This window comes from Urocitellus parryii, chromosome 7, assembly GCF_045843805.1.
Source record: "Urocitellus parryii isolate mUroPar1 chromosome 7, mUroPar1.hap1, whole genome shotgun sequence".
NCBI lineage: Eukaryota > Metazoa > Chordata > Mammalia > Rodentia > Sciuridae > Urocitellus > Urocitellus parryii.
In genome coordinates, this window is record NC_135537.1 from 108,941,307 (window position 1) to 108,966,446 (window position 25,140).

General features: G+C 40.8%; 1 protein-coding gene across 1 annotated transcript in view; it reads left to right on the forward strand.

Annotated features, from left to right (window-relative positions):
* LOC113178616 (junctophilin-1-like) overlaps positions 1 to 25,140 on the forward strand; it is a 99,473-nt gene that overhangs the window by 43,284 nt on the left and 31,049 nt on the right. Inside the window, 4 exon segments of the mRNA XM_077800992.1 lie at positions 13,282 to 13,400; positions 24,038 to 24,325; positions 24,328 to 24,492; positions 24,495 to 24,682. Coding sequence (XP_077657118.1) covers positions 13,282 to 13,400; positions 24,038 to 24,325; positions 24,328 to 24,492; positions 24,495 to 24,682 — 760 coding nt within the window.

The following is a 25,140-nucleotide window of genomic DNA, read 5'->3' on the forward strand; positions in this document are numbered from 1 at the left end:
CAGAACCTTGTTCATCTAACTCTGCCAAACAAGATCATTTGAGCTGCTATGACTATGACATCTCAGAAAAACATTACAGAGAAATTCTCATTTGATATTGACTTGCCAGCAGTCTTCATCTGCCAGAGAGAAAATTAAGGGGAAAGCAGCTTTCATTTCACATGCAGAATTTCAGAGGGGCTGGAGCTGGATAATGATGATGCAGGCAATCATCATTGCTGCAGTGGTTCCTGTTACCTGCAGCCAGCCGTGGTCCACAGATATTAAATGGAAAGTTCTGGAAATCCCACGATTTATAAGTTTTATTATAGTATATTGTTACTCTCTTTTTATTTATTGTTCTATCTTTTTATTATTGGTAATTCGCTGCTGTGCCTAATTTATAAATTAAACTTTACCACAGTTATGTACATATAGGAAAATACAGTACATCTAGTGTTCAGTACTGTCTGTAGTTTCCGGCATCCACTAAAATAGCCATTCCCCATAAGGAGGGACTAAGGCATATATAGTGAGTATGGAGAGGAAAGTGAGTGTGTATGTAGAATTAGCAAAATTGCCTGTGTGCCCAGAATGGCAAATAATTATGCAGAAGCATTTCTAGGCATTTGTAGATCTAGGCATTTGTATGTTGAGGTTTTGTTTGAGGTAGAAAATAGCAGTAGATTATCATGAAATAAGGATTTGGTATCAGGAAAGACAGGCCAGGGTGATTATTCTCAGGAACACAAATTCAAACGTGCTCTGAGGGGCTGGGGTTGTAGCTCAATGGTACATCACTTGCCTGGCATGTGTGAGGAGGCACTGTGTTCGATCCTCAGCACCACATAAAAATACAGGTATTATGTCCACCTAAAACTAAGGAAAAAAATGTAAAAAAAAGTGATCTGAAACCTGAACCTGGATCCATAGGAATAACAAGGAATGGGGAGTGTTCATGAGGTCCAGAAGAGCTCCTAACAGCACAGAAGCCAGCAGTGAGCAGCCTCCAGCTTCTAACACTGTGTCCTTGTCATGGGTACACAGAGGCTTCTTAACTCTCCTCCTGACTCTGGAACAAATGCCATACCAGAGTATTCCAGGTCCTCCTTGGAAAAAGTCCTGTCTACTAGAGCTGAGGGTTCTATACCTGTCCCTAATGGAAGGGAGGTCCCTTCAGGGTGGGCCTCTTCTGGACATCATGGCTGATTTTCACAGCTTCCCCTTTCCTCAGTGACTTTCATGTGTTTGGGTAACTGGTTGACCCCAGGGACCTATATGACACTATAACAGGGCTTTCTGTGCCCCCATTTCCTTCATGACAAGACAAAGCATAGAATATGAACCTGTCTTCCAACACACTTCTTGCAGTATTTTCTGGGTCCCAAAATTATAAATAGTTTATAAGTTTCCACTGGAATCCTGGATCTCCTATCATGGCTACATGTTCTCCACCTTAAAGACAAGGGGGCTTTTCACATTCATGGTTCAGAGAGGACAGTTAGCTGATAAAGCAGGGGCATGTCCTTTGTCACTGAATCTGTTGTCATTTCAGAGGCAAGACCTATTTCCAGTACTCATGGCTGGCCAAAACTTGGCACATTGAACAATTCTAACCTGAAAGGATGGCTGGATGCTCTGGGGCCAACTGGAGACCCTGCTAGAGCCACCATCAGATACCAGCCAGGCAGTAGAAGCTCGGATCTTAATACTAAGGTGGCAACTCTCCTGCCCCTCTGGAGTTCAACCTGCACTTACCACAATCACAAGATGACAGAAGATCCTGAATTCTTGGACTTGAAGGGAAATCGCTACCTTGGTGGGAATGGCATCCTCTGTGCCCCTCCCCAACCCTTGGCCTTGGGTTGTATAACATCCCCTTAGTGCCTGGAATTCTTCTTGAGTGTCTTTGGACTTGGGCTGATCCTCCTGTTGGGGAGGAGTGGTTTCATTTGTGTTAGTACATCTGTCACTAAGGCAGTGAGTTGAGGAAAGTAGGCCCTTCAGTGGCTGCAACAGGGTCAATCCAGCTAACTAGCAAGCCCCGGATTCAGTCAGTCCCACCATGAAAATAAATAAAATTTAAAAGTTCATTAGAATGTTTCTAGAGTCAATGCATAGGCAGACAGGAGACAACTGGTCAAGAATATTCAAAATACTGTAAGAATATTAATATAACCATCTATCAGGACCAGAGGAAAAGATTCCTATTCTTTGAGCAAGATTCTTGGACTGACCTGATTTGAATCCTGCCTTGCGTTTCTACCATCTCTAAGTATTGGTATACTAGTATCTCAGTGTTCATGCATTCATCTTTAAAATTGTCTTTGCCCCTCCATTACACCAATTGTTACTTAAAGGTGCTAAAGAGAAAACCAGCAGCCCTGGTTTACACGTTTGTTTCCACTTCTATTTTCCTCGGTATCCTTGGATAAACTGCTATTTTATCGAGTTTTAAAATGAAAATTTTCTATTCTCAGTTTAACATAGCAAATGCTGAAAATAGGGAAATACGACATAATTTTTTGAGATTCTCATGACGAAAAAGAAAACTTTTTAAGAATTCAGGGGGAACTAGATGATCCTCTGATATTTCCTTTTAAACTTGGAGGCGTTAATTACTAATTTGGTGATTTGGGGAAGGCAACTCTGAGTTGGATGAATCTGTATTATTTTTAACACCACCTAAAAATGTTCCTTCTAAAGAATAACCTTGATGAGAAGCAAATCTACCCTGTAGTCTTTAGTAAGATGTTTCCTAAGCTGTGTTATTTCATTTGAAAGTCAGCCAAAATTGGTTTTAAAAAAATGTGTAGGAGAAGAAAGCTGAATATTTGCATTTTTCAATAGTGGCATTAGTCTATTTAAAATAAAGATTGATTAAAGAGAGCAGCAACAGATTCAAAGAGAAAGCATAAACTATGAAAATGAGGGGATTTTTAGAGCAGAAAGAAAAATGAAATAATTACATACTAGAATGTTTGCTAAAGTAATACAGAAGTCTTTCTCAGAACATACTTGCTTGCCGTTATCACAAAGGGTAAGAGACTTGGGTTCCATCCATTCATTCCACAAGATAGCTGTGTGACTTTGAATATGTTTCTGAGTCTCTCTGAGTCTCAGACCTCTACAGAAGGAAAAAAAATTGCCTGACCATCAGGGAGGGAACCACAGAATTCTCAAGAGACTTTCCAAGTTACAACTGTGTTTTTAATATGTCTGGTAAAGCAGAAGATTGAAGAGTCACTTCTTAAAATCCAGAGGCTTAGCATGTATCAGAGCAGTACCTTCATGCTTGTAGTATGTTGCAGAAAAGGCTGGAAATTTAAAGTAAAAATAGTTGAGGACTCCTTGATTGAACTATTGAATGCTTTCTGGTCCCAGACGAGGCATGAGGTAACTGGAGTAATGGAACCACAGTTCCTACCAGGAAATGTGAAATGATGAAAACTAATTTGCTGAGAGAATAACCACACCTCTGACACTTTAGTATTTCTCCCAGAGTCTTTCTTTCCCAAACTATAGCTTCAAAATGTGTACCTCTGAAGTGGTAAGAGCTCAAGATGATAGCTACTCCCAAGCAAGTTCGTGTTTGTACCAGTTAGCGTCAGAAACCCAATAGAGGAATGGGTCCCTCTATTGCTCACTGGTTAGGCTCATCTGGGCAGAACAAAGTGAAGGGGCAGCTTTGGGATCTTAAGAGCCATTTCGGATGATAGAAGATGGATATCTTATTACCTTAGCGATTGTTTTTCAACTTCAGTTCAAGGAGAAGATCTAAAGGCCTTGTGTCATTTTTAAGGAATGAATGGTGATTGCTTAATTTTTTTAAACATATAAGTATTTATAAAATGGAATTATTTAAGCACCAGGGGTATGCATTTAATGGACATTTGCAGCAGCAAGTGGGGATTAGGCCAGTTTATGATCCATAATAAATGATCTGTCTGTTCTTTAACTGAAGACCTCGAGCTGCCATCATGTGTTCTGACCATTACGCGGTCTTAAATTGCTCTAATTCTTAGCCATAATTTAATTTGTACCTATAACAGACCCTTGGCAAAAGACAAGAAACCTAATACTGAAGATAAAATAAAAACAGTATTGACATTTTAATTTTTATCATTATCCAGAAGTAGTTCTCAGATCCTGAAGCTGCAGAGTTCTTATTAGACACATCCAAGTGTCTCTGTGACAGTGCCCAAGAAAAAATGTACTTGTGATTATGTCTAGCTCCATCTTATAGAATATGCATCTACCTTAAAATAATTTGGTCTACCTAGTGTTGCCAAAGGCCTACTAGCACCCCCCCAAAAAAAATTGACCTAAAGATATATTATTTAATAGCAAGCCAGATTCAGTCAAAATAATACACTATCTATATAATTTCTCATTAGGAAAGACAGATCTTATTTTAATCAGCTAAAAAATACCTAAAACCATAAAATCTACTTTGATAATGACTTTACACTTGTCTGATTACCCTCACATTTTTCACTCAGTCTTAACTTAGCTCCTTATATTTCATCTGACCCAATGACCACCTTTGGTGGTGGACTCTTCCTCCCTGCCCACAGCTCCAGGTGATTCTATGTTGCTCCCCATCCTCCTTGATCCAGGTCTTTGTCTCTGTGTCATAGCCACATTCTACCTCCTCTGCTTCTCCCAGAGAAGAACCCTGCTAGAGAAAGATGCAAAGTCATAGAAACCCAGGTCAGGTTCTCCTGGGCCACTGAGCATTTCTAATATACTTTTCTTCCATTCCTTAGAACTTTGGTACAGTGATGATTCTTCATCTTCACCTCTTTTAAGCCCTCAAAATCTCCCCACTGTCTCTTAATTTCTGCAGAAGACAGATAATGGGCATTTATCCAATAAGTACCCTAAGTTAATACTAAGAACTTCATATAAATCAATCCTGATCTCAGTCTAACTCTACACATTAATATTGTCCCCATTTTACAGGTAAGAAAATTGGGGGCACAGTCAACATGATGACCTGGGATGACAGCCCAGGTCTTTCTGGTTCCAAAGCTCCATGACACTCTTGTTCTCTTTCAAACTTACTATCCTTTGAATAACCTTAAAACATTGGATCAACTCATACCTTTTTAAAAATATTTTTCCTGTTTTGTTTCTCTCACCTCATCTAGGATGTGGCTCCAACAATAGTCATCTTCTCAAAACTTCATATTCTCCTATTCTTTGGGCATCTTCCTTCCCACCTTCCACTAGTATCAGTTCTCATTTACTTAAAATGCAAGTAAAATGTCTTTTCCCTTGACCCAGCTAATTCTTCTGGTTACTGTCCAAATTTCCTTCTTCCTTTCTGGGTCAAAAGTCTCCAGCATGTGCCCCACACCTGCTTCCTCCATTTCCTCTGCCCAGTTCCTCACCGACTCCCTTCCATCTGGCTTCAGCCGTGGCCTTCTTATTCCAACTGCTCTCTCAAATAGGTCTCAACAAGTTCAGCCGCCTTGACTCAGCCTTCACTTTCCCTAGCATGGGGGGATTGACAGACTGTCCCTTCCTCAGATCCTCACCGCATTGCTAGTGGCTGCCATAAATCATAAATCAGCCAGTCAGGCTGAGAAAAATGCAGCTACCCCAGAGGAAAGACAGATTCTGATGTGACCCACTTAACTCCTAAAAGGAGCCCAAGATTCACCCAAGAACCTAAAGGGATTCTGTGTATGCTCCCTTCTCTCAGGTTATTTTGCTGTTTCCTCCACCCAGTCCCCAGGACACTCTGGTTTCAATACTCAGTTCTTTGCTTTTTGACAAGTTCAGCCAACTTTCCTTGAATGCATCATGATGTTCACACTTCTGTTTATTGCCATGTCCTCTAGTTTGCATCATAGCCCTGTATTCCCAAGTATAAATGCCTATCACATAAACTCCTACTTGTGTAAAACTGAGTGTGTCATCACCTCCAAACTGGAGTAGGGCCTACACAGTTGCTATCTGCTGTGAGACCAGGCATTTGAATACCTAATTGGAATCTTGGGGTTATCCCTCATGCTTCTCTCCTCCTCACCCATTTATCCCTTCCACTAGGATTTTTGAAGACGGCTTCTATGGCAGGTTTTATGGTAGCAAAACCGACAGGAAAACTGTCTGCATGTTTGAAAGTTCTGACATCTTTCCAAAAATGTCCAGCGGTTATTTCTTTACTTTTATGACTGATCCCTCAGAAGTTTTTCATCTTGCAAAACTGAAGTGCTGTACCCACTAACCATCTTTCCAAAGTCTCCCTCCAGCCCCTGGCAACCACAATTCGTTCTTTCTCTATAAATTTGACGACCCTAGCTACCCTATACAATATTTGTCTCTTTGTGACTGGCCCACTCCACTTAGCATAATGTCAGCAAGGTTTATCCATGTTGTAACATGTATCTAAATTTCCTTTTTAAAGCTTGAATAATATGTTTACATCTACCAATTTTTTTGTTTATTCATCTATTGACACTTGGGTTGCTTCAAACTTTTGGCTCTTATAATGCTGCTATGAATTTGGTGTGCAAATATCTCTTTAAGACCCTGTTTTCCTTTACTTCTGTGTCTATATCCAAAATCCAATTGGCAGACCATGCGACAATTCTATTTTAAATTTTCTGAGGAGCTGCCATAGTATGTTCCAGAAGAGCAGCAGCCACTTCACCTTCCCGCCAGCAGTGCAGGGGGTTCTGGTTTCTACACATTCTTATAACTTTTCTGGTTTGGGGTAGTAGCCATCCTGATGGGTGTGAGATAGGATCTCATTGTTTTGATTTGCATTCCCCTGGTGTTTAGTGATGCTGAGCATCTCTTCATGTTCTCATGGCCATTTGTGTATCTTTTTTGGAGAAATGCCTATTCAGGTTTTTGGCTTATGTTTTGATAAGGTTTTGTTGTTGAATTGTAGGAATGTTTTATATATCCTGGATACTAACCCCCTTTCAGATATGTGATTGGCAAGTATTTTCACCCATTTACTGGGTTGCAGGTGCTTAAGCTTGAAATAGATATTTTAATATTATTTAATGATAATGTGCTTGAACTTTAAAATGACCCTCATTAAAAAGGACTTTTCTCCAAAGATTATTTCAAGAATAAAACATGCCTTAAGTTTTTTTGATATCACATTTTTTTCTCATCTGATATAAATAACATCGGGAGGTAAATCTCAGATAATTTTTATAAAATAAAAATTTATTGTTGTCAAATAAAATGTAGGGGCTGGGCGTGTAGGTCAGTGGTAGAATACTTGCCTAGCATGTAAGATAGCTTGAGTTTCATCTCCAGAAGCAACCAAAAAAAAAAAAAAGATAAAGTGGAATTACTTTTTACTTTATTCTCCTATTCCAATGAAGAAGTAAAAATGTGACTTTGGCCTGGCTATCAAGAGAATGTAGCCTTTAAGCTTATTAAGTTGTTGATCAGATGAAAGGGAATAAAGTCGATAAAGTACTGAAGAGTGAGGACTGATTTTTCTAAGTGTGAAAATGTTACAACCTAGAGAAAATCTTATAAAAGGAGACTGAGTAGTAAACACCGCTGTTCCCAAGTCATTACACCTGTCCCCTGAGTATTAGCACACTGACAAGGGCTGGAGCTCAAGAAACCAGTGTAACAAGAATTTATTGATCCGGGAATTGGCTTTGTGTTTTGTGTAAATATCCTGCTGGTTTCCAGAAAGTGCTTTCAGGGCCCTTTCATCTGTCACATTCACGATAGCATCCCTGACGGTGGGAGTCTAGCATCAGAGCGTGTGGTTAGATAGCTACGTGCTTATATGGAGGCTGCTTTAACTCTAGGTTTTCTGGTGGCCTTAAGGAGAAGAGAAACAACAGATTGTGTAGTCCACATTGTATGGTACAAGGAAGCAAACCAGTTTATCACCAGAGACCAATTTTTTTCCTGGCACTGAACAATGAGAGGATTGCATCACCTAAATCCCAATAAACATGACAACAATAGACATAATGGACAACATTTCATGAAAGGTATAGAAACATTCTTCTCTGCCCTTGACAGAAAGCCAGGGACTGATACTGACTGCAGTTCTGCAGAGACATTTCTGTGATAAAGTAATGTAGTTTAACTTTTGATCTCTTCAACTAGAACCATTTGTGGCTCAGATGGGCCTTGACCTGATCTCTGATTAACAATACTTCCAAAGCCTGTTTTCTAATACATGTGCAAAAATTTAGACCTGTAAGTATCAAATACCTAACTTAATAGCAATATTCTGGCCCTTAGTTTACCTTTTGTACTGGATATATTTCAGAGGAAAGGAAGACATGATCTCCTGCATTAGCAAATAGGACAAACTATTCACTGATGATATAACATGTTTTAAACCAGAATCTAAGAATTCTTGTTTCTTGAAGTTACTACTTCAGGTCCTGTCTTTTATTTCTTTTTTTAAAAAATGATAATTTACGGAGAAAATTAACATTCAAGAACCAATAGATGGGATAGATGGGGACCCCTAAGATGTAGTCTTCCCAAATCAATTCCTGAGAATGGAGTGATAGCAGAATCATTGTCTATTCTAGATTAAAATCTTCATCAGCTGTCACTCAATCACTGTGTGAAAGATTGAGATTAGAAGGTGGAAGAGATCTAAGGGCCCTGTGCGTTGCTGAGCACCAGGAGCATGTGCTGAGCCTCACTGGGTTGTCTTATCCAAGAACCAAATCCAGATTGAAGGACCAGTTTCTTACCAAGTGCTAGTCACCTAGAAATCATGGTTCTGATTTTCAATTGCGATTTCAGGAGCCAGTTGCTTCTTCTCCTATCAGGGAGTATTCCTTGCTCAACAGACTAATTTCTTCTTTAAAAGGGCTGCAACTGTCTGCACAAGATAATTGGTTTTCTGAAATCTACGTCTCACATAAATGAGTAATGTCACAGTCCAAAAGGAAGGCTCACAGGTCATATTTTTTTGCATTTTATCCGCCATGATGCCATAACCCAGGAAAGAATTTCTGGTTATTGTCAGGCATTTTCAAGAGAACCAGAGGGAAATAAAATGTCAAGGAGATGGGCTCTGCCTTTGCAGTAACCCTGGTGAGATGTTAATGCTGCGACCAGGGCAGGAGCAACAGTTGGATTGAGGATGTATTTTGAAGGTGGTGCCAACTGGATTTGCTGACAATTGATGGGGCATGTGAAAGAGAGGGAGGGATCAGGGATGGCTCAGAGAGTTTGGCTTGAGCAACTGCAAGTGTGGTATTGCCATCTGCTGAGATTTGGGTTTTCTCAAGCTATCTACCAATTGCTCTTATTTTTAAATTCTCCTAATAATTAGCTTTAAATACTTGGTTGTCAAAGCAAATCACAAGAGCAGACACTGAACCAATTAGAGTATAGCCTTTGACATCAAGTTTTAAGGGTTGGATCAGTAAAATAACTCTGACTTAATACATATAATACATTTTTAAAGGACAGCAGAATATATATGTGTGTGAGAGAAAGAGACTGGAGATTGAACTCAGAGCCACATGGATGTTAGGCAAGAATTGTACCACTGAGCTAAACCTCCAGCCTCCAAATCAGCATACTTTTGAAGCAGTTTATTGTTGAGAAGAGAATGTATAAAAAGTAGAAATAGCAAATTTTGTAAGTATCAATTTCACAATTAGCAGAATTGTGGTACATTCTAGATTAAAACCTTTATCAGCTGTGTTGGGGGTAGACATAGGAGCTATCAAAAGCTAGAAGTCATGAGTAGACATTTAAGGACCCTGAGCAGCATGTTCATTGGCCAGAGGAGGAGTGTAGGTAGAGCATGTTCAGTGTAGAGTTGAATATGCTTTTTATAAAAGCATTGTTATATCTAATAAAAATTGAATGTGTCAATTAGGGAGGAAAGTGAAAAAAAAATTGGGAAAACTCCATTATTGTTTTCCAACTAAGGTGCCCTGAGAGGTTATGAAGCACTGTTTTGGTCCTTAAAGAAAAAAACCTTGGATACTCATAAGGTGACTGATTCAAAAAATAATTTGTAGTTACATTCTTAACTCCCAAGTTCTGCCTGGCATTAAGAAGTTTTGGTTCCTGGTGTGTCTGTTCACAGCTAACCTCTGCAGGGCTGGTGTCTGGGAAAAAATTATCAGGCTGCAAGGTCTCTCTGTATATCAGCATCATTCTCATGGCTTTGCCCACGTCAAAACTCTCCACAAGTTAAAACTTTGGATTATTTGTAAAATGAGAGCCCTAAAAGTCAGCCACTGATGCCTCACTAAAAGGAGATGCTTCCTGGTTATTTTTACTGCATTCAGTGGGGGAAGCATATGTGATAATGGTATGTGGAGTTTCTTAAAAGGCCTAAAAGACTTGTAAATGTCAGCAAGCTTTTGAATGAATGAAATGTGTCCTGGGTACCAAGCTCCTTCTGTGCACATATGTTTTCCTTGTGACAAGCTGCAGCAGCAAGGCATCCCGCTGAGTGGTTTCAGCTGATCTCTGCAGACTGCCCAGCCCGATGCTGCACCCCAGGAACAATGGCCATGCCTGTACAAGCTGGCTGATTAAAGGGGTCGTGTGCAGCTCTGGAACTGGGCCTGGGATTTGAACACATGAATTCACTAACATGAACCAGAGGCAAGTCCAGATTATTCCTGGGCAAAAGCTAGACATTCCAGTAGCCGTGGGCACATGTGACTGATGGTAACAGCAAACTCAGAGCTCCTGTTCTGTTCCACATCTCAAGATTGGGTTCACCAAAAGCTTCTGAGCAGACTTCTGGGTTCAAGTTTGGATGTGATTTAGACCAGTTTGGATGTGGTTTTGACCAGCCATGCAGCAGTACTCTGTTCAGCATGGAGCTGGGCTAGACAAGGAAGTCCTCTCCCTCAGTTTAGTCTTACAGGAAAGAGTAAGTAAAAAAGTAAAGAGTTAAGTAAAAAAGTGGCAAATGAAGCTCACATAACACTGTGCTTTCAAAATGTATCTGCAGAAGAGTAAGCTGTATTTGTCTGTTCTCCAGTTTAGCCTATTGTCAAAAGTGGTGGAGATAATACTACCATTTTATTTGAGTGTATATGATGGCATATTGCAGTTGTATCAGAGTAAGTGATTTATTTGTGAGTTTTATAGATTTATCATCGAAGGGCTAGCAGACTACATGATAAGGCAGCGCCACTGTACTCTTATGGCTTCATTAATTATGATACCTAGACATAATTAGGCTCTAGCTAAGAATAGCAGATAAAATGGAAGATCATTCTGGGAAAGATTCTGAGAAACTGAAAGAGCATTAACAGAGGGCATCTCCTGACTCTCAGACACAGAACAAAGCCTCCTCTACCATCAAGGATGGCACCACGCAACCAGCTTCTACAGAAGTTGCTTAGGAATATGTTCTCTTAGCCTCTTGGTTTTGTGTCCATTTCATATTTTAGGATACCCTGTAGACAGAAGTAATCGGAAATATCCTGCATGATTCAGAAAAAAAAATTTTGGAAGTTAATTCATTCATTTTTAATTAATAGTCTATTTTTTAGACCAGTTTTTAAGTTACTAGAAAAATTGACCAGAAAGCACAAAGAGTTCCCATCTGCCTCTTCTCCCCACCCAAGGCCCATGTGCAGCTTCCTTCATCTTGCATCAGTGAGTGCATTTGATATAACTTGAGGAGCCACTATCAATACATTAACATTCAAGGCTGTCATTTGCATTAGGGTCCATGCTCTGTGTTGGGGAGTCTGTGGATGTTGACAAATGCCTAAGGAGCATCCCTCAGCTCCACTCATTCCCCCTTTTCCCACTTGTACTCTGAACTCCTGGCACCCACTGTTCCTTTATTGTCTGTATGGTTTTGTCATTCCATTTATTTGTAAGTTAACTGTCCAGCTGTTCTGAGGAAGTGTCATTCATTTCTTGATTCATAAAGTGGCCCCCCAGTAGTGTGCCCAGGTAGTGTTCTGTGCATTGCATTGGGATTTATAGCAGAGGAGCAAACATCCAAACTCCCACTCTTTGTGAAGCTTCCAATCTTTGTGAAGCTTCCAATCTTCATGAAGCTTTCCATCAAGCCTCCAGGCTTGGCTGGGTCCTAAGAAGACAAATGGGCACCATGAGAGCCCAGGATGAGAAGAGGGGGTTGGAGAAAGTAGGTTGAGCATGGAGCCTCCTACCAGTGGTCTCAGGCCAGCCCCATCTTCCTATTTTTCCTTCTGACCGTGTACCTCTGTGGGTTGGATCTGTTGGCATCAGCCAGCTGTCAGCTGTATTTCTCCCTGAAGACCAGCTGCACAGTGCCATTTCCCAACTCTTCCCTTCTCTGTTGTCTCTGGGAGATGTGCATGTACTTCTGTCAGTCTTCCATTCAGCTTTTACTATTAGCTATTTATAGCCCTGCCTACTGATAATAAAGTGATAGAAAATTTAAGCAGTTAGAAAAATTAGATACCCATCATTTCCACCTAAAGACTAACTAGAGAAGGTTTGCCTGCTTCAGAAGTGGATAACCCATGGTTCTCTGCCTGACCTCCACATCCTCTCTGCTGGGATTGGTGATGTCCATTCTCCTGTGTTGTCCTAAGAAGCCTAAGGCTTTCCCTGCCTCCTTCTCCCCTGCCCCTAGCCCTTTGGAAGTAGTAGAGATTTCAGGGAATACAAATAGGCCAGGGAAGAGGTGGAAGACCAAGAGATCCATTTTGTCTGTGTCAGCTCTGCCCCGTTTTCATTTTTATTTCATACAAAAAAATATTGCTTAAAAGTGAACTAAGTAGGCTCTTGGGTAACCCTCCTGAGCAGGCAGGTAGGAGACAGTAATGTACATTTCCCAGCAACATCCCTTGTAGCATTATGCTGGTCACCCAAAAATTGCCCATGTGAGAGTTTTTAAGCCATGGACATTGATAAAGAGTACCAATGACAGTTTTGCTAATCCCCACCCGCAAAGCCACTGTAACAGAGGTTGCTTGATCAAACTTTTACATTGATTCTACCGTAGGAATTCAGTGTATAAACACTATATTAAATCATATGCTCTCTCCATAGTTTCAGGGTGGGTAATACCAACCACAGCCAACAGATTTGGTCCAATAAGTTTCGACAGCTAGACTTAGCATCAGGCTACACAGGCCCCGCTCATCCTCTTCATTTTCCCCTCAAATGACAGAGGTGATTTACAGGTAGCTTCATCTCTCTTTATTGAAATCCCACTGTGATAGGACACTAAAGCTTAGTACTGCAGGTATCAGGCCATGATCCTAATGAACAGTTCTTTTCTTAGATGGACGTTTGCTTGTCCACATGTAGTTAATAAGGTGCTACCTTTGCTGACTGGCCCTTTCGTGCCCCATGTAGGACTGCACACGCAAGAGCGAAAGCTGACGCTGCTGACCAGGCTGCGCTGGCCGCCCGCCAGGAGTGCGACATCGCGAGAGCTGTAGCCAGGGAGCTGTCACCTGATTTCTACCAACCAGGTAAAACCCTTCTCCTTTGATGGGAAATATTGGAGCACTGCCTTTGGTTTTCTTTTATTTCCTTTCTCGCATAAAGGTCCCTGTTCATGACTCAGTAATACTACAAGATCAGTGGGAGTGTATATTAAGTAACAAAATATCCCCTCAAGTTTGTCAGCAATGGAGATTTGGGGGGTACTCCCTGTCTGCCTCTGCACTCCCAGCCACATATCCCCCCAGTTTTGAGCCAAGAGCTCTAAACAAGTCAGGAATCTAAAAGTATCTGACTTATGAAAAATTGTGTTAGTTGCACATTCCATCACAAATGTCTCCAGATTCAGATTACCGATGGACCCCTTGCTTATGAGAGACTGTTTTAGTTAAGAAGGAGTGGAATTACATTTTCCCACAATATTTCTTTCCCCTCAAATGCTTTTACACCATACGATAATGGCATCAGCAATAGGAGAAGAACTAGTAAGTACTGTGGGGTTACTTCGTTTGTTTTTTTATGTATCTAAACTGAAGCTCAGAGGTGTGTTGTTAGTTGGCAACTACTTGAAGACAGATTAACCGTAATAGATGAAGAGGGAAATGCATGTCATAATGGAAGAAATGGAAAGTGACAACCTCAAAAAAAAAAGTCACCTTGATCACCTGTCTCTCAAATATCAAAAAAATAGCCACCAACAAATACTTGCAGGAAGTTTAAATTTAACTCACTTCCTAGTAGTTTCCCAGTAAGCTGTTTTCATCCCTTTCTGTGATATACTAACAGGATTTTTGTTTTCAAAATAGCTATACCTTTGAATGTATGTGTCTCCGTTTTTCTATATGCAACATCTTTCTAGTGATTATTTACAGAGATAAACAGATTTTTAGGTAAAGAGATCAAAATGTTCTAAATTTCTATTAAAATTTGTATTTCATGGTAAAGAATTTCCACCCATTGATTTTTATTAAATTGGTCAAGCTGCATATCACCCCATACCTCCCAGCACCCTGAGTGGTGTGGGTGTTTGGTTTGCTTCTGGTTCTGCTGAGGGTAAGACAACATAAGAACCAGGGGCATCTCTGAGTCCCAATTTACAGGGTAAGTGAATGTGAACAGAATGGCAAGAGCCATAGAAAATCTAGAAACTTGGCTTTAATAAAGGATGGAGTAATGCAAAAAAAATTGACCTGCTGATTTGGGGGTATGCTTATTTTTTGTTTTTGTTTTTAACATTTAGTTTTTAGTTGGACACAATATCTTTATTTTATTTATTTTTATGTGGTTCTGAGGATCAAACCCAGGACCTCAAATGTACTAAGCAAGCACTCTGCCACTGAGCCACAACCCTAGCCCCCTTTTTTTTGTTGTTTTTTTGTTTTATTTCATTATTGTTTCTTGCAAAGAAAGACAGAAAAGGGCTAGGTTAAAAAAAGACTCAGTTTTTGTTTTTATATAAGGGGCCCAGTTGGATGCTGAGATGTTAGATACTGCTCTCATGGAGTGAACTCTCTAAGAGTCCAAGACCAACACAGAGGCAATCACTGATATGGGTGTTTTCTCTCATGTACATCTCTTGAAAGCTGGTGGGTAGATTTGAATCCTGTATACATATTTATATTTTGTTGCAAAAGGATTCCTTTGATTTCCTCTTCCGGTACTGATAGATAGTACTGGAATCACCTGTTTTGTTCACACTTCCCCAGTGTGTAAGTACTTTGGTGAATTAGCTGTTCTAGGAGGTGTTCAGCAAACCTAGTAGGTGTTCCTGGGCTCTCCAGGGAGCTGCCATGGTAGAAAGAAGCTGGACAGTGAGGAGACACTGGGCTTGGGCTGCTTTGAAAGCAAACAAACTTACTATTGTTGTCTGCAGACGCCAAGTCCTGCTGGGAAGTAGGGTCCCTCGAGACTTCTATTAGGTGTGAATAACAGGGAAATGATATGGAAGGTCATCTCAGTTTTCCAGACTGAATGGTTTTAAAGGGCTTTTATGGTGTAAAAGCATTTGAGGGGAAAGAAATATTGTGGGAAAATGTAATTCCACCCCTTCTTAACTAAAACAGTCACCTATAAGCAAGGGGTCCATCAGTAATGAATCCATCCCTGGAGAATGATATGACAGTGGGTCTGTTGGCAGCCGGAGCTCCCGGAAAAGCTGCACCCACAGCCAGCATTTCCTGTAGCCACTGGAGAGAAGGCCCTTTCTGTAGGGAGCATCACAGGTCTTCTCAAGGGCCTTAACTCATGCTTTCCACTCTGCATTTACAGGTTGACCATATCACATAGACATTTGCTAACAGGGCTTTCAAGGAATTCTTCTAAGTCAGGCTGCTCATTGAGTTTACATATATCAGACATAAATATCTCCATTGTTTTCCATGCCTGTGCCATGCCTAGACACTGCAAGCCCTGAGAAAAAGGATGTCATAAGCTTACATTTTGGACATTTTCATGGTAAATCGATTTTTTAGGAGCTGGTGGTATTTTCAGGTATATACCATCTTAATTAAATCTTATTGCCGTAGTTCAAAAAAAAAGAAATGATTCTATAGTTGAGTTAAAAATACAGGAAAAAACAGCCATATGGGCTGTTCTCAAAGAGTTAAGTTCCAATAATGAAAGAGCATACAAATGGATGTATGTGAGTGTGTGTATAGATGATTACATAGAGACAGTTGAATTGTTAGCAGTGTGAATGACATAGTGAGTCACTCCCAAGAACTCAGAAGTTTGCCCTCTGAAGGTTAAACTTGAAAATGAGCCATGACACTGCACAGAGAGAGGTCAGATGATCTGCGGTGATAGTGTGGCTGCAAGAACTGCAGGATTTCCTCGTAACATGACTGGGTGTAGGACAACACCTCCAGAAAGAATCAGCAACCCGAGGAAGTAGAGAAGATAAGTGAGTCACAGAGGCAAAGATTGGCAGTGTTCATCCAAACCCTGCCCAGAAAAGCCTGAGCCAAACCTGGGATCATTGTAGTTGCACTGGCAAGGATGTTGGGGGGAAGGAGGCAGGAAATGATAGCCAGCGGTGTGTATGGCTGTCTTGGCAATATCATCCTCACCCAGGAAATGGCTGCATCAGGCCAGCTCAGCTTCATGCCATTAGGTAGTTGATTCATCTCATGCTCCTTGTCCCCATGCCACATTCACCAGTAACTAATTTTGTGATCAGGCTTTCCACGGAGATCTGTCAAGAGGTAGAGCTTGCTGTCAACTAATGAACTGGCTTTTCGGTATCATACATCAGTCTTGTGAGTTGTGGTCATGTGAGTCTACCCCAAGCCATGGTTGTGCTGGTAAAATTGTGTTCCTAAGCCAGGTGGGCTGAGATGAAGGTTTGGAGGGTGATCACCAAGAAGATGAAGGGGTTGGAGAACAAGGACAACTGGGAAATTATACACAGGATTCTTTGTGCTGTAGTTTCAGTTTGTTCCCTATCAAGATTCTTGTTTTGTTCTTAATTGCAAGTTATGTTAAATAGGATGTAAAGATGGTTTTATTTATCAGTGGAGCTGGCCATGGGCTAAAGAAATTGAAACACTGTCCCAGAATGTGGTGAATTTATGAGTCTGAACCCCTTTGGGAGACAGGCAGCCCACTTCCTTAGGCAACATGCTTATTGCCCTGTTTAAGCAGGTTGTGCTCACACACAGAGTACACTCATTATCAAAGGTGAAAGTGAAGTCTCGGGTGTAGATTATTATGGACTAGTGTTAACTAAGCTTGCATTTCCGACAGGAGTTAGAAGTCTGTAAAAACATAATTGCCTATGCCTCTCCTTAATCTGTCCTACTTTGGGTTAAGAAAAATGAAGCATCCAGAAACAGATGGCTGTTAAGCTCTCCTTCCAAACCTAAAATACATTTTTTTAAATGAAGAAGGGAAAGCAAATAATCCACTAGCACACATGAAATTAGTAATTCTTAAGTTTTCTGGTTATTCTCACCATATATTCATTTCCATGTATTCAGTTTCACCAAATATGTATTGAGTGCTGGCCCAGGGCTGGGCACCGGAATAGATGTCCCACGGATCTCAGGCAAGTGCTACAGCTGTGGTCACAGACGGTGTGGCATGGTTACAGATGGGACTGTAAGGTCCTAGAGGAAAGGAGGGGACGCGAAAGTGGTCCTGCTACTGATTAAATCATGCTTTTAGAGTTGTTCAATCTGGTCCTCATTGATTGATTGGCAGTCTCCTGAGAAAATTCCTAATTTCTGCTTAATGACTTCTACTGTCACTACGAAGCATTTGCTATGGGTACTGCCCTTCTAGAAATTTGTTTGGGGGACTGTTCATGGTGCTCCTTCTGCCCATAGCCAGCCCATGGTGGCTCACCTCTGAAGTTCAAACTGGATTCCCTGCTGCCACCATCTGCCATTGTCTGTACACAACCTTTGTGCCAACCATGAAGACTTAGCTTCCAGTGTCAGTGGGTGGTGTGCTGACTTACTTCATATAGTGTGGCATGTCACTGAGAAGGTGACCTGCATCTGACTACTTCCCAGTTTGAATCCCCAGTGGGGACAAAGCCCTTAGAATTCATAAATGGTGTCTATAAAAACACGACTGACTTAAAAATGCTGACTGCATCAGCACTTGTCATAATTTCCCTCCCTGGCAGCGTTCTGGCTAGTCCTCTTAATGAACTGCTGCATCTCATCAGCTTTATGTTGCTGGCACCACACTGCTAACACACACAACCACACAGGACAAGTAGCGGGCACAGCATGTGCCTTCCAAGAGAAAGCCTTCCAGGAAAAACTTCTGTCCTCTGCATTATATTAAATGTCTTGTTTAAAAATCATTCCATCTTACTGTGGAAAAGCTAGCTATATATATCCTTATTGTTTGGCCAGCTATCACATGACTATACTACTTTGGAACCGTTTCCAACTGGATGTAGTCATATGAGGCTGATTTGAGGACCACATCCAGTCAACATGTGCATTTTTTTTGCGTGCTTTCAAACACCTGTGACTTGGTGTATACTAGGATCATCTGGAGCATTAGATGAACATTAAGATTTCTAGGGCTTTGATTTGACTTACTAAATAAAAATCTCTGGGGATAGCACCTCAAATTTGGCTGAGGATTGGCTGCAAGAATAGTTCCCGATGGGATTGTGTGTATATCTTTAGCCAGCCATTTTCAAAAGCATAATAAAGCTAGGCATTTTTTTAAAATCTAAACTTTGGTGCTAAAATATACTTTCATTGTTCTAGTAAATTCTTTTTTGTTGTTGTGGTGGTGATGGCATCATGGATTGAACCCAGAAGTGTGCTACCTCTAAACTACACCTACAGCCATTGTGATTTTATTTTGAGACAGGGTCTAAGTTGCCCAGATTGGCCTCAAACTTGGAACATTCCTGCCCTAGCCTCCTGAGATTACTGGTGTGGGATTATAGGTGTGTGCCATCACACCCGGCTCTAGTCAATTCTTTGAGCTCAACAGATTTGGAGTATCATCAAAGCCCTGTTGGTGAATCTGGGTGGATATACCTGGAAAAACTCATCTTAGAAGAGTAGGCAAAAGCAATTATGTAAGACATGCTTTTCCTCATGCACTTGGGGTGAAAAACCTGTGCCACACCAGGCTTCTGAAATTGAAAGAGTGATTAGACTTGTATTTGAGAATTAAAAAACATGATAAGAAATGAATTCAGGAGCTCAGGCTGTGGCTCATTTGGTAGAGTGCTTGCCTAACACATGTGGGCCACTGGGTTCACTCCTCTGCACCACATAAAACATACATGAAAAATATTGTGTCCACCTACAAATAAAAAAATATGTTTAAAAAAAAAAGAAATGAAGGCAGGGGTTGTGGCTCAGTGGTAGAATGCTTGCCTAGCATGTGTGAGGCACTGGGTTTGATTCGCAACACTGCATATAAATAAATAAAAATAAAGTCCATTGACAACTAAAAAATCATTTTAAAAAAATGAATTCAAAGGAGTCCAAAATTTAGCTTTATAAACCCATTAATAAAAATTCCTTTAATGGACAAATTATCTTCAACTTGACCTGTTACTAATAATACAGTGTAAGTTAAGAAGTAGGAAGGATTCTCTTTACTCTTTATAAAAGCATATTTATGGATTGGGTATGAGGAGTCTCCTCAGAAGCCCTTGTGTTAATGCATGAATGTTCAGAAGTAAAGTGGTTGGATTATGAGAACTCTGACTTAATCAGTCCATCCTAGTTTGAATAACTAGGTGGTAACTGTGAGCAGATGGTATGTGGATGGAGCAGGTAGGTCACTGGTGGTGTGCCCTGGAAAGGTGCATCTTCCCTATGGCCCCTTTCTCTTGCCCTCTCTCTGTTTCCTGATTCCTCCATGAACGGAATGGTTTTCTTTCACTGGGCCTCCTCCTTTCGCCCTGATGTGTTGTCTCACCTTGGGCCCAGAGCAATAGAGTTGGCTGTCTATGGACTGAGACCTCTGAAACCATGAGCCCCAAATACTTTCCCTCTAAGTTGTTCATGACAGGAATGTTGGTCACACTGATGCAAAAGCTAAGTCACACACCTACATAATACATAATGTATAATATTCAAGTTTTATAGGAATTTTCCAATAATTAAAGTATATCCTAAAGTGCTGTCTTACAAAATTAATTTTTCTTGAACCAGTGTAATTGAGTTGCCTAAGTCCCTCCCAGCAAACAGCATCTTGTACTGGTCAGCTTTTCCTCAGTCTCCACCTCAGCTGACAGCTATCCCTTTGGTTGGGTATCTGTCGAAGCAACTCCCACTTCTGCTGTTTGTATTCTTTCCACAGTAAATGCAGGTGAGGCCAAGTGTCACTGGGATTAATCCTGAATTTGTAAGCTGCACTGTCACAGTCCCATTTTCAAAATGAAACACATGGGCCTTTTATCATCTCTCTCACCATTCAGCATCTCTTTACTTTTATCTTCCAATTTTAAAAATACATAGCTAATCGTGTTTGCCAGAGTATATTATTTTATCCACATTTTTCTATGTGTGTAATTAAGTTAAACATGAGCATTTAATGTTCCTTAATCTTGAGATAGATACTGGTGATTTTTTTTGCAAATATAACTTTTGCACTTATCCTTTAAGGACATTATAAGAACTTAGTCATTTGTGTAATTGATTCAGTGTTATGTGGTTTACATTAAAATTCCATCAGCTCCAAGAGTCTGGACTATCTTAATTGTCTTTGCTCCATACATTCACTTCCAGACCTAGATGGGTAGGTTCAGCAAAGCTATAAAATCAAATGACAGTAAAACACAAATAAAGCCAACTCTGATGGCATTTTAGACAAAGGGGTGACATATTTTAGGATATGTGTCAGACTCTCAGGAAAGTATACTTTACCACAGAACATAAGGATGGGTTGTAAAAGTAAATCTGCAATAGAATCACAAGGGGCTTCTCCCCAGAGGAGCAGTATGAAAGACATTTTGGACTTTAAAGAGTAGGGGCAAAGGTTGGGAGTGCAGCTCAGTGGTAGACCTGGTGCTTAGCATGGGTGAGGGCCTGGATTTGATTCCAGGTGTCAAAAATAAATGAACAAATGTAAAAAGCAGGACTGAGTCTTCTGATGGGAAACATAATCACCTCTTGTGCTTCCTTCTTCCCTCAGTATCCAGCACATAGCACCAAGGAAGAATTCAGAAACAAAGATGTCATCTTTTGCACGTATTACATTTGCCCCTCTTCTTCATCCGATCAATGCCTCTTGCTGGGCCAGGAAATCGTACCACCATCTTTGATGGAGGAGTTGAAAGAAAGTAGCCAATTTTGAAAAGAGGGCACTTGGCTGAGGCTGGTGGTATGTACCTGTAATCCCAGTGATTTGGAAGGTTGAGACAGGAGGATGAAAAATTCAAGACCAGCCTGGGTAACCCTGTCTCAAAATAAAAAGGGTTGGGGATGTGGCTCAGTTGTAGAGCATCACAAAAGACAGTGCGAAGGATGCTTACCAAATTAGGAAAGGAAATATGAATTATTTTTTATTAATTTTTATGTATATATGACACTGGAATGCATTACAAATCTTATTACACATAGAGAGCACAATTTTTCGTATCTCTGGTGGTATACAAAGTATATTCACACCAATTCATGTCTTCGTACATGTACTTTGGATAATGTCCATCACATCCCACCATCATTTCTAAACCCATACCTTCTCTCTTCCCCTCCCTCCCTTCTGCCCTATCTAATAGGGTTCATCTATTCCTCCCACATTTCCCCTCCCTACCCCACTATGAATCAGCCTCCTTATATCAGAGAAAACACTTGGCATTTGGTTTTGGGGGATTGGCTAACTTCATTTAGCATTATCTTCTCCAATGCCATCCATTTACCTGCAAATGCCATGATTTTATTCTCTTTTATTGCTGAGTAATATTCCATCATGTATATATACCACATTTTTTTTAATCTATTCATCTACTGAAGGGCATCTAGGTTGGTTCCACAGTTTAGCTATTGTGAAATGTGTTGCCATAAACATTGATGTGGCTGTGTCCCTGTAGTATGCTGTTTTTAAGTCCTTTGGGTATAGACAGGATAGCTGGATCAAATGGTGGTTTCATTCCCAATTTTCTAAGGAATCTCCATACTGCTTTCCATATTGGCTGCACCAATTTGCAGTCCCACCAGCAGTGTATGAGTGTGCCTTTTCCCCCCACATCCTCACCAACACTTATTGTTGTTTGTCTTCATGATAGCTGCCATTCTGACTGGAGTGAGATGAAATCTTAGTTTTGATTTGCATTTCTCTAATTGCTAGCGATGATGAACATTTTTTCATATATTCATTGATTGATTGTATATCCTCTTCTGAGAAGTGTCTGTTCAGGTCCTTGGCCCATTTATTGACTGGGTTATTTGTTGTTGTTGTTGTTTTGTTGTTATTGTTTGGTGCTTAGCTTTTTGAGTTCTTTATGTACCCTAGAGATTAGTGCTCTATCTAATGTGTGAGGGGTAAAGATTTTCTCCCCAAATGTAGGCTCTCTATTCACCTCAAAGATTGTCTCTTTAACTGAGAAGAAACTTTTTAGTTTGATTCCATCTCATTTATTGATTCTTGGTTTTCATTTTTGTGCCAAAGGAGTCTTATTAAGGAAGTTGGAGCCTAATCCCACATGATGGAGATTAGGGTCTAGTTTTTCTTTATTAGTCACAGGGTCTCTGGTTTTATTCCTAGGTCCTTGATCCACATTGAGTTAAGTTTTATGCATGGTGAGAGACAGGGGTTTAATTTCATTTTGTTGCAAATGGATTTGCAGTTTTCCCAGCACCATTTGTTGAAGATGCTATCTTTTCTCCAGTGCATGTTTTTGGTACCTTCGTCTAATATAAGATAGTTGTAATTTTGTGGGTTAGTCTCTGTGGCGTCTATTCTGTACCATTGGTCTACCAGTCTGTTTTGGTGCTGGTCAGTGATCTCGCAGCAAGTAAGAGAGGATGGCTTCCTCACCGTAGACTTGAGAGATGGTTTGTCAGCTCCTGCTCATTTACAAAGGTGGCCAACCACATTGTGTGTGACCTTGACCTCATATCATGGTAATGGAAAGCAGCTGGGAGGAGTGGTGGCCAAAGTGTGCACAGGACTAGGTCCTGGGGTGAGACCTAAAGTGCCTAAGAGGAGGGTGCTGCCTTGGAGAACTGTCCCAGGTCCCCCAAGTTGCCCCAGTCAGTACCACAGGCATCCTTAAGTGCTGTCAGCCTGTGCCATCTTTTGATGCACTCTGCTTCTTTATAACTTATTCCTGGTAAAAATGCACTTTTTAAAAACTGAACATTTTTCTATTCCTAGAAAATAACACTATTGTTACAAACATCATGAAGTATATAAAGTAAATCAAAATCCTGAGGCTAAAAATCCTGAGGCTGCAGCCTCAAAGACAACTGCTTTGTCTTGACTTGGACACCTGCAGAACATCTGTTTGTCACAGCTGTGAGTGGACAACCTGGAAAGGATTTGTACAGCACATCCTAAACTACAGGAGTTGTCCCAACTAGAAAGTTTTTGGTTTGGGGGATTTTTTGAATATTTATTTTGTAGTTTTAGGTGGACACAATATCTTTATTTTATTTTATTTTTATATGGTGCTGAGGGTGCTTCATGCATGCTAGGTGAGCGCTGTCCCCCTGAGCCACAACCTCAGCACCCAACTAGAAAGTTTTAATGATTCTTTGATGACAGATCATTACCAATATGTTATCTGCAGAGTTTGCCTTACAATATTGATACATTATTACATTTTCAAATACAAGAGTCACTTCTTTATATAAGAATGTGCTTTCTGTGTTTTAAGTGTACAGTGGTAATTTGGATAAATAGGTTAATTATGGTGTTCCTCTACCAACATGAATTTCACCTCTATGTTCTGCAGGTACAGAAGAATAATACAATTAGGGAAGTTAGAGTTGATTGATTGTTATGGCTATCAAAATAGGACAATTAACAGAATGTATTGTCGTAAAAGTACCCTTTCAGTAATAAACAGTATCTTTTCCTGGAAAATGAAATGTGTTCATGCTTAGTCAAAGCCTTATAAACAGATTTAAAGGGGAAAAAGTTAATCTCCTTTAGAAAAAAAAAAAAAAAGACTATAGAGAAACCTGATATACAAGACTTTACATCTTATTTTTCTTTTTTTCTTTTTTCCCATGCCCCGATTACATCAAACAGAGATTGCAGGAAGGTGTAGATGCTAAAGAAAACCCAGAAGAAAAGGTACCAGAAAAGTCACCTACCCCAAAGGAATCTCCTCATTTTTATAGAAAAGGCACGACACCCCCGAGGTCTCCTGAGGCAAGTCCCAAACAGAGCCACTCTCCCCAACCTCCCTCCCCAAAGTCCATGAAGAAGCAAAACCCCAGCTCCGGGGCCAGACTCAATCAAGATAAAAGGAGTATGGCTGATGAGCAGGTGACAACTGTCGTCAATAAGCCCTTGATGTCAAGGCTCCCTCAAAGGAGGTCGGCGCCATCGTGTCCCAGTCCAAGTACTCTGGCCGCCACCACATCCCCAACCCCAGTAATGGGGAGCTGCATTCTCAGTATCACGGCTACTATGTGAAACTGAACGCCCCCCAGCACCCTCCAGAACACATGGGGGACGATGATGAAGCGCGCCGTCTTCCTCAGCACTGGTGCACAATCCATTGCCTAACAAGTGGAGTCCCCCCAAACCTGTGACAAAACCAGTTGCCAAAGAAAGCAAAGCTGAGCCAAAAGCTAAGAAGTCTGAACTTGCTATACCAAAGAATCTAGCAAGCAAAGATTCGTGCCCTTTGGAAAAAGAAGCCAATTCAGTAAGTCTCACCACAAGTGTTTTCTTTTCCTTCCTCCCCTTTGGTCCTTTCGGGGAGCCACAGAGGGTGGTGCGCATCTCCATAACTGCCTGGGCTCACAGAGGTCCTAGGGTCACGGGGTTATTTAGAGTTTAACACCTTGGTAGCTTGAGCAAGCCAGAGCTCTCCAGGCAGGTGTTCCAGGGGCACATTCCGTTGCTACCTTAGACATTAACTCAGGCAGGCGAGACCTGACCAACCTAGGACCACCTCACATTCTAGCAAGCCTCTGTCCGCTCTTCTTGGTGATCTTCATGGTGGCTTCTGCTCTGACTGCTAGAAAGGAAACATGCCTTTCCCTCCCAGAGCTCTAGGAGGGAGTTCTGAACCCTCCCTTGACCCTCCCACTGTGGTCAGCTTCTTTACACAAAAAGAACATCTCTTCTAGCATTGTGAATTCTTCTCATAAAGGTTTAGCT